At 31.4% G+C, this 13,329-nt stretch overlaps 1 protein-coding gene across 1 annotated transcript; it reads left to right on the forward strand.

Annotated features, from left to right (window-relative positions):
- The first annotated feature begins 1,687 nt into the window (after window positions 1-1,687).
- Window positions 1,688-12,954, forward strand: LOC145122319 (protein FAR1-RELATED SEQUENCE 5-like). The gene is made up of 7 exons (XM_079057937.1): window positions 1,688-1,817; window positions 1,895-2,660; window positions 10,454-10,712; window positions 11,298-11,927; window positions 12,098-12,103; window positions 12,224-12,743; window positions 12,842-12,954. Exons 1-7 carry the CDS (start codon window positions 1,688-1,690, stop codon window positions 12,952-12,954), a joined length of 2,424 nt encoding a protein of 807 aa, XP_078914063.1.
- Window positions 12,955-13,329: the final 375 nt, after the last annotated feature.

The following is a 13,329-nucleotide window of genomic DNA, read 5'->3' on the forward strand; positions in this document are numbered from 1 at the left end:
CCGAATATTTTACGTTTTATTTGTATATTTAACTACAGCAGCATTCCGATTTCTAATACGTTGTTTTATTGAATGTAAATTGAGATTTATTTTCAGCAATTTAATGTATTCAGGAAAAATAATTGAAGATCTGCAAAGCGAGATAAATTTTTTAGCAGGTAATGATTCATAATTTTTTTAATAATAAACGTATGGTATTGATATTCATATCAAAATCACATATGAATAATATATGAATCACATATTCATATATGAATCATATGTTATTCATAGTTGATTCATTAAAAATTCATGTGATTTATACCTGAATTAGAAGATATATCAGTTGTCTCCAGTTCAGGCCAAGCTACACTTTCAATTTCTAGGAACCTGTTCTTGACAAAGATGTAGTACATGTGATTTAGTCATGATTTACATGTGAATTACATTTGATTTACATGTGAATTACATATAAATCACATGTAATACATATGTGATTTACATGTTATTTACATGTGAATTATGTAATTCATATGTGTATTGTATGTGATTTACATGTAAATCACATGTAAATCACATGTAATTCACATATGAATTCACATGTAATACACTTGTGATTTACATGTGAATCACATGTGATTTATATGTGAATTACATGTGATTCACATGTAAATCACATATAATTCATTTGTGAATTACATGTAATTCACATATGAATTTACATGTAATACACTTGTGATTTACATGTGTATCACATATTCACATGTAATTAACATATAAATCACATGTAATTAACATATGAATTTACATGTAATATACTTGTGATTTACATGTGAATCACATGTGATTCATATCTTAATTACATGTGATTCTAATGTAAATCACATATAATTTATTTGTGAATTACATGTAAATCACATGTAATTCATATCTTAATTACATGTGATTCACATGTAAATCACATGTGATTTATATGTTAATTACATGTGATTCATATGTGATTTACATGTTATTTACATGTGAATTATGTAATTCATATATGTATTGTATGTGATTTACATGTAAATCACATGTAATTCACATGTAATTCACATATGAATTCACATGTAATACACTTGTGATTTACATGTGAATCACATGTGATTTATATGTGAATTACATGTGATTCACATGTAAATCACATATAATTCATTTGTGAATTACATGTAAATCACATGTAATTCACATATGAATTCACATGTAATACACTTGTGATTTACATGTGTATCACATATTCACATGTAATTAACATATAAATCACATGTAATTAACATATGAATTTACATGTAATACACTTGGAATTTACATGTGATTCATATCTTAATTACATGTGATTCACATGTAAATCACATATAATTCATTTGTGAATTACATGTAAATCACATGTAATTCATATCTTAATTACATGTGATTCATATCTTAATTACTTGTGATTTACATGTGAATCACATGTGATTCATATCTTAATTACATGTGATTCACATGTAAATCACATATAATTCATTTGTGAATTACATGTAAATCACATGTAATTCACATATGAATTCACATGTAATACACTTGTGATTTACATGTGTATCACATGTAATTCACATGTAAATCACATGTAATTCACATATGAATCATGTAATAAACTTATGATTTACATACACCGATGATAAATAAATATATGATTTTAATAGGTGATGCTGATGAAGAATCTACTGAATTTAACATAAACAATGACGATATACATGTTGAAGATGCATTTTTCAAATATATTATTGAAGAGGATGAGCAAATTTATTCGACATCTGATTGTAACTAAAATATTAGTTTGATTTTAAATGACATGTTTTCCTATATATGATTTGATTTAATATTATTTAATTTGCAGCAAAACATTTTGAATCAGAAGATGAAGATGAATTAAGCTGCATAGAAGTAAAATCTCCTTGTAGCACAAAAACAATTGAGTGGATCCCAAGAGTTGATGAATCATTCCTGCCAAAGAAAGATATGGTGTTTGAAACATTAGATCATGGAATTCAGTTTTACCAAATATATGCAAAGAAAGCAGGATTTGATTGCAGACTTGCATCAAGTAAAACTATTAGTGGTATTTTACAATACAAGTATATTATATCTAGTAGGGCTGGTGAACCAGATAAAAAAAATGCTGACACTTTGAATGGAGTAGAAGGCAGACAAAAAAGAAAACATCCAAGCCAAATGATGTCTTGCGAAGCAAAGATATGTTTCAAATTTATAAAAAATACTGATCGGTTTTTCATTAATACATTTGTTGAAAAACACAACCATGAGCTCTACACAAACAGTACAGTGCACATGTCAAAGTCGAAAAGAAAGTTGGATCATTATGACAAGACAATTATAACTCAGTTAAGCACATCAAATATAGGAGCAAGCAAAGCACATAACATGGTTACTGGTTTAAAGGGTGGTTACAGTAAACAAGGAGCAAAGAAAATCGACTACAAAAATGTTTCAAGAGACTTAAACTGCTATATAGGAGATAGTGATGCAAATATGTTAATAAATCTTTTAACACAACGACGTAAAAATGTGCCTTCTTTCACTTTTTATTACTTGTTGGAGGATGATGAGCTAAGGGCACTGTTTTGGGCAGATGCAATTGATGGGTTTTGAGCATTCTAACACTCCTATGGTGTACATGCAACCCTATAAACCTTGAATCTATGTTTTCTCTAATATACATGCAAATTTGATTTTTCAAGGTTTACTTCCTAACTAGCATGGCATGGGGAATATGTAATATAAAACTAGTAGAAGTACATACCTTTCTTGTTGCTTGGATTCCTTCAAGACTTTGTGAGCCTAGCACCCCAAATGTTGTGCCTCAAATGCTTCACACAACACTACAAGACTTGGAATAACTTGAGAGAATACACTTGCACTCAAAATCGGTTATGCCCTCTTAGAACTCACTAGTGGTCCCATTTTGCTAGCTATAGGGCTCATTTTATAGTGTTGTCACAATTAGGGTTTACACATGAATGCCCTTAATTGTCATGACTCTTGATTTCTAATGATCCATGGGTTTGTAACTCCCATGAACTATCCATGGAGCTCCAAATGGTTATAACCCAACTCCATAAACCATGGATCATAAATCCACCATAAAAGATTAGATGATTGTCATAATCAACCCTATATATTTAATTAGTCTCATTTTGATCACCAAAATAATTCTAAATTAATACTTGATCAACACTAATTAAATAATACTATTATTAACATATTAGAACTTATAATATATTAATAATCACAAGTGTCCTTTCTCTCATTTAGTCTATCCAAGTATTGCAATGCCATGCAACTCAAATGGACCATGCCGGGTCGGGTCAAGTACATACCAAATAAAGTTATGGACTTAGACACTATGTCCAACAGTCTCCCACTTGGATAAGTCTAATAACTATATTTGCAGATATGAGTTCAGGATCCGACTAGCAATCGTAGCTCTTTCAAAGTCTCTCGGAACTGAGATAATAATGATACGCCATTTAAGATAAGTGATCATATAATCCTCTACTCTCAAGATATCAGCCGGACAAACACATGGAACATGGTCTTACTTATTGTCCAACATTTGTTTCTCGATCTCTGATTTGTTTCGACATAGAACTAAATTGAACACATCAATTAGGTTCTGACCGGGCCTGGTACATAAGTCAAAACCAAATCATCGAGGGGCCCAGATATCGCTTCTATTTCTAGATGGAATAGATAAACTTCGACTCATATGCTTGTACTGACTACTTGTTGAATTATGCACAAAAGCACGTTTTATAACATCGAGTTACCAATGCGTTTTCGTACAATCAATGGATAACCAACTCATAGTCAACAACTCATATCTCTAAGTTTAAATATTTATATGATATTACCGTCTCACGATCACTCGAGATAAATTCCATGAAGTGATGCAAGTGAGCGTGGGTTGAATCCAATACTCAGAACTTATGAGCACTCATGAATGTTGCAGCAACTATTGCTATGTCTAATACCCTTTAGACATATCATACAAACCAGATTCATGACAGTCTTAAATCAATACCTACTTCCAAAGTATGACCGACTGTGTAGAGTTTGAATAATATGATATATACCATAACATAATTATTCTGGAAGTCAAAACATGCAAAGTGAAACACAAGAATAATACTAATCTTATATGGCCCCAACACTTTGAGTGTAAATAAAAAACACCTTTTATTTAAGCACCATATTGATTACTCATTATTTATGTTTCGATTAATCAACTTTATACTTGAATTAAAACACTGGTAGTCCCATGCTCCAAGCATGTACACTATGTTTTCTAGACAATAGCTATGCCATACATCTAGTATGCACGCTATGTTTGTCTTTACTTTCTAAAATAGACCAATTTGAACATAATTTCAATGATTCTCATTTCAAAATCCCAAATCCTTATTGTAAATGTAAGAATACCAAACTCTTGCCATTTATAGTAATCTGTTAGATTCTGAACTTATATGCAATGATCCTCTTGTAATGAATATGCACACAAGTCACCAAGACTTAGCAACAGACATTACAAAGTATTTCAATGGAGATCAATTCCATGGAAATGAAGCCTCATATTCAAAGTACATTCCTTTGAATATCCTTCTTGCATTAAGTTCTCTAATTTTACACAGATTCAAAGAACAACTTCTACCTATGGAAACAATTCCACATTCCCATTTTGACCATCATTTTTGAACAGGAGTTGCCTCTTTTTCAAAATATGTCAATATGGTTCTTACTCTATACTTCCAATTGTCCATGAGTAACCAATCTTTGGTAAACCTCAAATTGTCCTCGACAATTGCTTAATCATTTTAGTCATATCCAATTCTAATCCCTTTTCCCCTCTTAATGCCCTAAGCATTAGGAAGATTTAGAAAGGATAACTATTATAGCTCATGTAATCGATCCTATACCCGAAGCATATTGGACACGATTCATGCTATAAATTTTTTATTTGCCATGTTCTCACAATTCGAACTATGAAGAGGGATGCCGTAATCATAAACGAACTTTGAGAACGCAACATATATAGAATTTCCTTATGTTGAACCATTCCAGCATAACATTCATATATATTCTTGACTAGAGTTGATTAAAATCTCAATCTAAGCTTGTAGAATTGGAATGAAGTATAAAATCCTCTCCCTTAATCATAGCAAAACAACTTTTCAAAGTGAATTCAAACTTTTGTTTTTTCTATAATTAACATTGCTAGCTTGCAACATAATCATCATGCTCCCACTAGCATAATGATTATTATCTTACTAGCATAACACTTATGCTCCCACTAGCTTTGACATGTATCCAGAGATCAGCTGGACTTTTAGAAATCAATACTTTATTGACTTTCTTACCAAAGTTCAGATTTCTGATACGCAATTGCTTTGATAAGACTTTATCAAAATCATACACCTTTCCTTAGATAGCTCACTTGTGTGTCTAAACAATTATGAAGAGGGATGCCGTAATCATAATGTTTAGACCTTTTGTCATTCTCACAATTGCTATCTACTCAAAATCTACTTAGTGAAAGAGTTTCCTCACCATCATTTTTTATGAATCGGAGAGAAACCTTATGACACTTAGATTTTTATGGTGTAAGTGTTCCTATCCATGTGAATTTGCCATAACCATAATCACAAGACAAGGTTAGTGGCAAATCCAAACACATATGGACTGAACTTGTTCAATCTTAATTTCTTGCCACCCAGCAGCACAAGGGCCTACCATTGCTTCCAGGTTGTTATGCAAACAATTGAGAACTCATAGAACTCATAAGCATAGTCAACTTTTAATTGGAATAGACACAAAAATAAGAATATGTCAACACGATAGGTTACAAACCTCAAGTCGTGGGCTAGTGATTAACAATACTCTTGATTAGTTCTTGAAACTATCTCAAGACTCCCACTGTCCTCTTGACATATAAGACTCTCTTGCCCAATATTCAAGAGATGGTGCGGATTCTTTTACAAACACTTCACACAATTGGCCTTAGTTGGTCTTTGTTTTATCCAAAACATCACAACTTACCAATTTCAAATGTACAAGAGTAAGAAAACATTTTACTCTACATTTGACAAGTGTTTTAAACCTTTCTTAAGATTATGTCACTCAAGGCTCAATCTTGGAGTATGACTCTAAGATTTTATTTTGGAATGAAGTATGATTTATCTTTTGATTTAACCATTTCCACAATTCACGATTCCTCTCATTAGCCAACAAATGCACTAAGGTGTCCTTAGAGGATCAATTGTGATATGGTTCCATAATCACTAAGATAATCATAAAACAAGATACACAAGTACTCTCCCATCTCTTCAGATTGGAGAAACTTTTATCTTTCTGCCTTATTTGATTCTTCTTATTCATTCTGCCATATATTGAAACTTTTCAAATGTTTCATAATTACACTTAAACTTGTAAGCATAATCATATTTACTAAACTTTAGTAAATCATAACGAATAAACTTACCGACCTTTATGGTGGACCTGACTAGTGCACAACCTAATGTACCCGATCCTTTAGTCCTTCGCTTGACTCACATGCGAATGTGAACAAGGAATTAGTCTTAATTTACCAAAGATGAAAAATCTCATTCATCACACAATACAACTTGCATGATTCCAAGTTTCTATCCAACTGAAACTTGGGTGATGAGAATCTTTCCTTATTTGATAAATTATGACACTACCACAAACGAAAGAATCAAATTCATTTTTCCAATATTGCTTATCAATGGAAACATATAAACAACAATTTTTCACAAATGCCTTTGTAAGGATACTTAAAATAAATAAAATCAAAACTTTTCTTTTATTTTTAAAACTTGCGGAAAAACTTATCCTTACAATGCAAATTCATATGAAAACTTTATTGTTATCTATTCCTAAGCAATATCTCATAATTCTTATGCAGTGGCTCAAAATTCTGGTCATCGAACCATGCGATCAGAATCAGCACACCTTTTCTTTAAGCTTCCTTTGATTCTTCAAAAACATCAAAATGTAATTACATTACATCATGTATTAAGAATCTCCAAAAGAGACTTAATAGAGTTAGATAACGGACTTTACCTGAAGTAGAGTCAAACTTTTGACTTTACCATCCTTATGAGGTTTCAGGTAAATTCGGCAGCTTCGCAACCAATGCCCCTTTCCTTTGGCAATAGGCACATATGGACTCTTTGGGAATGGTACATGGGATTATCACAGACTTAGCCTTTCTCTTTACCATTGGGTCAAACGATTTGACCATGGTCGATCCCTTTCAATTGGGAAGAGAAAGTTTTTCTGGATTTCCAGTGTTACCATTGTCAATGTCCATGAAGTTTTGGGAAGTCGATCTTCTAATCAAATTTGCTTTACCACTGTTCCAAATCATTGCTGATTCAGCAGCACCAAGTAAATAGATAAGATAATTAAAGGGTCATGTCGTGATCTATCATCAGGATGTGACTGAAGAACCAAGTCAACAGCCAGCTACCTCGAGACTTCGACACCCGACTCTCCCGACTTGTCAATATGTGACTTAATCTCCAAGACCTAAGCACATATAGACTTTGTTTGCCAATAGGGATTGAGTGACTTAGAACTTATCAAGTCTTGAAACTTGTGGGATAGGGAGATTTATTGGAGGAGGTGGAGGAAGTGAAGTATGATTTCCAGCCCCACTAATGCACAACAAAGGGATTGATCTTTCACCTTGATTGCCATTTGGGATATCATCTTCATTAAGATAACTTGTTCCTAAAGATTTAGGAAGACCATAGTTGTCTGAAGGAGATATCTATAAGGGAGAAATTCAAGTTAGTTGATTTAAAGTCCTTAATATAACACCCAATATGAAATATTAAGGCTAGGATCCAACAACCTATTTATAATTGGAACAGGGATGCCGTGATCCAAATTATAAAATAGTTGAAGGTAGGTAAATGACGATTTACCAATTTCCACCATGAAAAACGAAATATAATTAAGTTTTAATTGGATTTGAAACTCCTAGATCTTTTGAGATACATTGAACTTTCAATGGCATGTTTGAATCTCGATTGTGCCCTCTCAAGTTTGTGACTGGGATGCCGAGGATCACAAACAAGGTGTGAATAACCATGCAAATTGACTTGGTACCCTTAACTTTATCACCTAATCGATGTGCCGGTTAGCCACACAGCTCCACCGATCTATAATAAGGTCAAGTTACCCTTTGCCACTCTTACTAGTCCTTATTAGCGTGCCGGTTAACCACACACGCTCCACTAATCGACTTGGTAAGGTACAAAGTGTAATTTCATGGGTTAGCACCTATTTCACATTTTCCTAAGTAACTAAGATTGGGAATTTATAAGTGTTTAGTTACTTAGTATTTTTTCATTATACTTTTAATGAAGGGAGAATTATAGTCCTTTCCTACCCGTTCGGCTAACGACCCTCCACCAGTCAAGGAAGCAGTGGGTGAGAGTGGACACCCATTAAACTGCCATTTTATAGGCAGTAACCTTATACCCCCCTTATAGACCGGCTTCGTGAATGAGGCCTACTCATGGTAAGATTGACTTTATCTTATACATATATATATAATTAAAATTATAATAATAGTATAAGGGTGTATTTTAAACATTTAAAATACTTGGTGGTTTAATCTATTAATTAAACTATACTCTTAATTTAATTAAACTCAAACCATGTCTTTATGGAATTATTAACTCTTTTATTTAAACACTTTAATTAATTTAATGAAGTCCATAAAGTTTGAATTTTAACTTTTAAAATTGTAGAGTTTGGAATTAAAGCATTAATGTGTGTGGGACTTTACAAATTCCAAAACTTGAGGGCAAGTTTTTCAAATTATTTCAAGACTCTTCAATTTGTAACTTATGAGTTTTAATGGTTCATAAAGTTGAAGACTCTTCATTTTATGAAACCTCCTATTCTTTAGTGATAACTTTTAAAGAAGTGACTTTTGGTTATCCATAACTTGAGGACAAGTTATGGACACCATCATTAGCATTAAGATCATGAATTAAACAAGGATGTAGGTTACACACAATTCCTATGATCTTCTAAAGCTCATAAGAACAAATATTAATATCAAACAATTTCAAGAAATCATATTAACACATATAAAACTTGAAAATTGATAATAGTCATTTGAAATGGGTTAACATAATCATTACCACTTAAAAAAAACAGATTTTACAAGTCCAAAATAGTTTGGGATAATGATTCTAGCCCATTTCCAGCAACAAAACTCGGAAAACTGCCCAGCACGCATCTACTCGTCGAGTGCATGATCCTACTCGACGAGTAGGATGAATTTTGCCTTGGACTCGTCGAGTTTTCCCCTTGCACTCGGCGAGTCCAGTCGAACAGTGAGCAGTTTTTCGATTTTTTAAGCAGTTTGCATCAAATATACAGAAAACAATCCTAGGCTCTGATACCACTGATGGGTTTTGAGCATTCTAACACTCCTATGGTGTACATGCAACCCTATAAACCTTGAATCTATGTTTTCTCTAATATACATGCAAATTTGATTTTTCAAGGTTTACTTCCTAACTAGCATGGCATGGGGAATATGTAATATAAAATTAGTAGAAGTACATACCTTTCTTGTTGCTTGGATTCCTTCAAGACTTTGTGAGCCTAGCACCCCAAATGTTGTGCCTCAAATGCTTCACACAACACTACAAGACTTGGAATAACTTGAGAGAATACACTTGCACTCAAAATCGGTTATGCCCTCTTAGAACTCACTAGTGGTCCCATTTTGCTAGCTATAGGGCTCATTTTATAGTGTTGTCACAATTAGGGTTTACACATGAATGCCCTTAATTGTCATGACTCTTGATTTCTAATGATCCATGGGTTTGTAACTCCCATGAACTATCCATGGAGCTCCAAATGGTTATAACCCAACTCCATAAACCATGGATCATAAATCCACCATAAAAGATTAGATGATTGTCATAATCAACCCTATATATTTAATTAGTCTCATTTTGATCACCAAATTAATTCTAAATTAATACTTGATCAACACTAATTAAATAATACTATTATTAATATATTAGAACTTATAATATATTAATAATCACAAGTGTCCTTTCTCTCATTTAGTCTATCCAAGTATTGCAATGCCATGCAACCCAAATGGACCATGCCGGGTCGGGTCAAGTACATACCAAATAAAGTTATGGACTTAGACACTATATCCAACAGCAATAGCAAAAAGAAACTACAAAGAATTCTCTAATGTGGTATCATTCGATGCTACATACAAAACAAACAAGTAAGTAATACTTAATTTATTTAATATTTATATATTAAAATATTTCCATTTAGTATTTATGTTAAATATTTTAATGATTTTCAGATATAATATGATCTTTGTTCCATTTACTGCAATTGATAACCACAAAAGATGTGTCACAATTGGTGTTGGTTTGCTAGCTAAAGAAACAACATATTTCTATACATGGCTTCTCAAATGCTTTCTCAATTGCTTTGGTACACAACCTAATGTTGTGGTCACTGATCAAGATTCAGCTATGGCTAAAGATGTAGAAACCGTTTTTAATGAATCAACTCATCGTCTTTGCATGTGGCACATTGGAAAGAAATTAACAGATGAGGTAAAATTGTATTATAATGTTTAAATAAGTTTTCATTTATAATTTGACTTATAATTTGATTAAAAACTTTTTTTAATGTCCCATTTATTCATTCACAGATGAAAGCATTGAACTTTTGGGATCTGTTTATATAACTGTATACGGACATTCATACAGGCCTGTATTTTTTTTTTCAAAAAAAAAAATTAAAATAAAGCATCCAATGTATTATGACCAATGATTCACTACATACTTGATATATGACCAATTATTCATTTGATTTTTACATATGATTCATATGTGATTCACTTGTAATTTGCATGTGAATTACATATGATTCATATGTGAATAACATGTGATTCATATGCGATTCAGTTGTTATTTACATGTGAATCACTACATACTTGATAAATGTATTAAGGAAGAAAATTAAGTTGTATAAAGGGGACAAAAATATGAAAATAAAACATACTTTATAGCCAACTCTGTATTGTCACAAAAAGTGTAGTTGATCACCTGTGTTATTATAATACTAAAACAACATTCAAATGTGAACATTAAATATCACGTTTTCAATTTATTTATTAAATACTTTTTGTTTTGTAGGTTTCTGCAAAAATAATAAATGAGACTAACTTTAGAAAAAGAATGCAAGGTCTAATTTGGAATTCTTGTATTGATCCGGATATATTTGAAGAAAAGTGGAAGTATCTAATAAAAAGATATAAACTAGAAGATAACAAATGGCTGAAAGAGATGTATAATATTCGAACAAGTTGGATTCCGACTTATTTTAGAGACACTGCACTGTCAGGTCTGATGAGGACAACATCAAGATCAGAGAGTATAAATAGCTTCTTCAAAAGATTTATGTCAAAAGATTCAAATCTAATTATGTTCATGTGCAAATTTGAATCTGCAATGGATGAGCAAAGAAATCTTCAATCAACAAATGACTTTAATTCCAAAAATAAAAACCCACCAATTCAAACAAATCTTCAATTTGAAGTACATGCATCAAAGTTCTACACACATAATATATTCAAATTATTTCAAAAAGAAATAGAAGATTCTGTCTGGACATGCTCAGCCACACCATATGAGAGAGTTCAAGATCATAACACATACTTTATTATTGAGCAAATAATGGATGAAGATATACAAAACAGAAGTGTGTTCTTCAACAAAAATTCATATATTTTCAAAAGTCACAACAGAAAGCAATTTCAATACCAGGTATATGTATGTTATTAAATAACTTTATTTATGAATGAAATTCATATGTGAATTACATGTTATTCAGTTGTTATTAAAATGAAAAATTTTATTTGATTAAGTTATGAAATATTATAAATTTAAATGAAAAACAATATAATTAACATGTGTATTGTATAAATATTTTCCAGGTTAAGGTATTTCCAAATGAAGAAACATATAAATGTTCTTGCCTGGTATTCAAACAATATGGAATTTTGTGCAGGCATATACTATGTGTTATGAAATCAAATTTTGTAAAAAATATACCATCAAAGTATATGTTGAGAAGATGGCAGAAAAATATAATAAGACCTAACGAATTGATAAAAAGTCATGGTATTGATGACAATATTAGTGGATGTGAAAGAATGATACAAGATGCATATTCTATAGTCACAGAATGTATCAATATTATTGGACATGATGCTGAAGCAATAACTCAATTTCTTCAATGGCAAAAAGAAATTCTAACCAAAGTTGAATCAAATCCACCAAAGAAAGATAATCGTACCAAAAATCAAAAGTTGGATTCAATGATTGGAGTATCAAAGCCAAATGTACCTACAATAAAGAATCCAAAAGATATTACATACAAAGGATGGGCAACAGGAAAGAGAGTTAAGAGTCAGAGAGAAATAGCAATGGAAAATGCTGGGAAGAATTCAAGATTTTGTTCTTATTGTGAAAAGAAAATCACTCCGAATGAAAAGCATGACAGAAGAAATTGTCCAAAAAAAATTGAAGATGAATTAAGAAAGAAACAAGAAGCAGAAAAAGAAACTATAAGAGATACAGGTAATACTTTTTATTCTAGTTAATACTTTTTTTTAACATTTTAAGATATATTGATAACAATAATATTTTATTAATATATTTTATAATTTTACTTTTAGACTACATTCAATGCGCCAGATGGAAATTAGCCAGTAGCTTTAGATATGAAATTGGATGGGAAAAGCTCAAATGTGGGTCAATGGAGGGGCAAATAGGGAGACATTGGGCTTGAAATAGTTACACTGCAATTTATAAAGAAAATAAATGCAATTGATATTGACTGAGTATATGCATCTCAAAGGTAATATTAATAAATAATATTTTGAATCTAATATGTCATTCATATGTGATTCAAAAGTAACATATGAATGATGTCTAATTGACATTAACATTTACATTCACATATGAATAAAATATGTGATTAATAAAATATTTCATTCATACAAAGTTCTATTTCAAAATACAGTATTTTTGAAGATCATAATTTCACTACATTTTTACCTTGTTCAACAATACAAATAATTTAGAAATACATATTCATTTTTTCCTTGTGTCAACATTAGATGCTTATTAAAAAAAATTTCATTCTTCTTTATCAGCATTATTT

Source organism: Lactuca virosa, chromosome 6 (genome assembly GCF_052849685.1).
Source record: "Lactuca virosa cultivar CGN04683 chromosome 6, Lactuca_virosa_CGN04683_v6, whole genome shotgun sequence".
Lineage (NCBI taxonomy): Eukaryota > Viridiplantae > Streptophyta > Magnoliopsida > Asterales > Asteraceae > Lactuca > Lactuca virosa.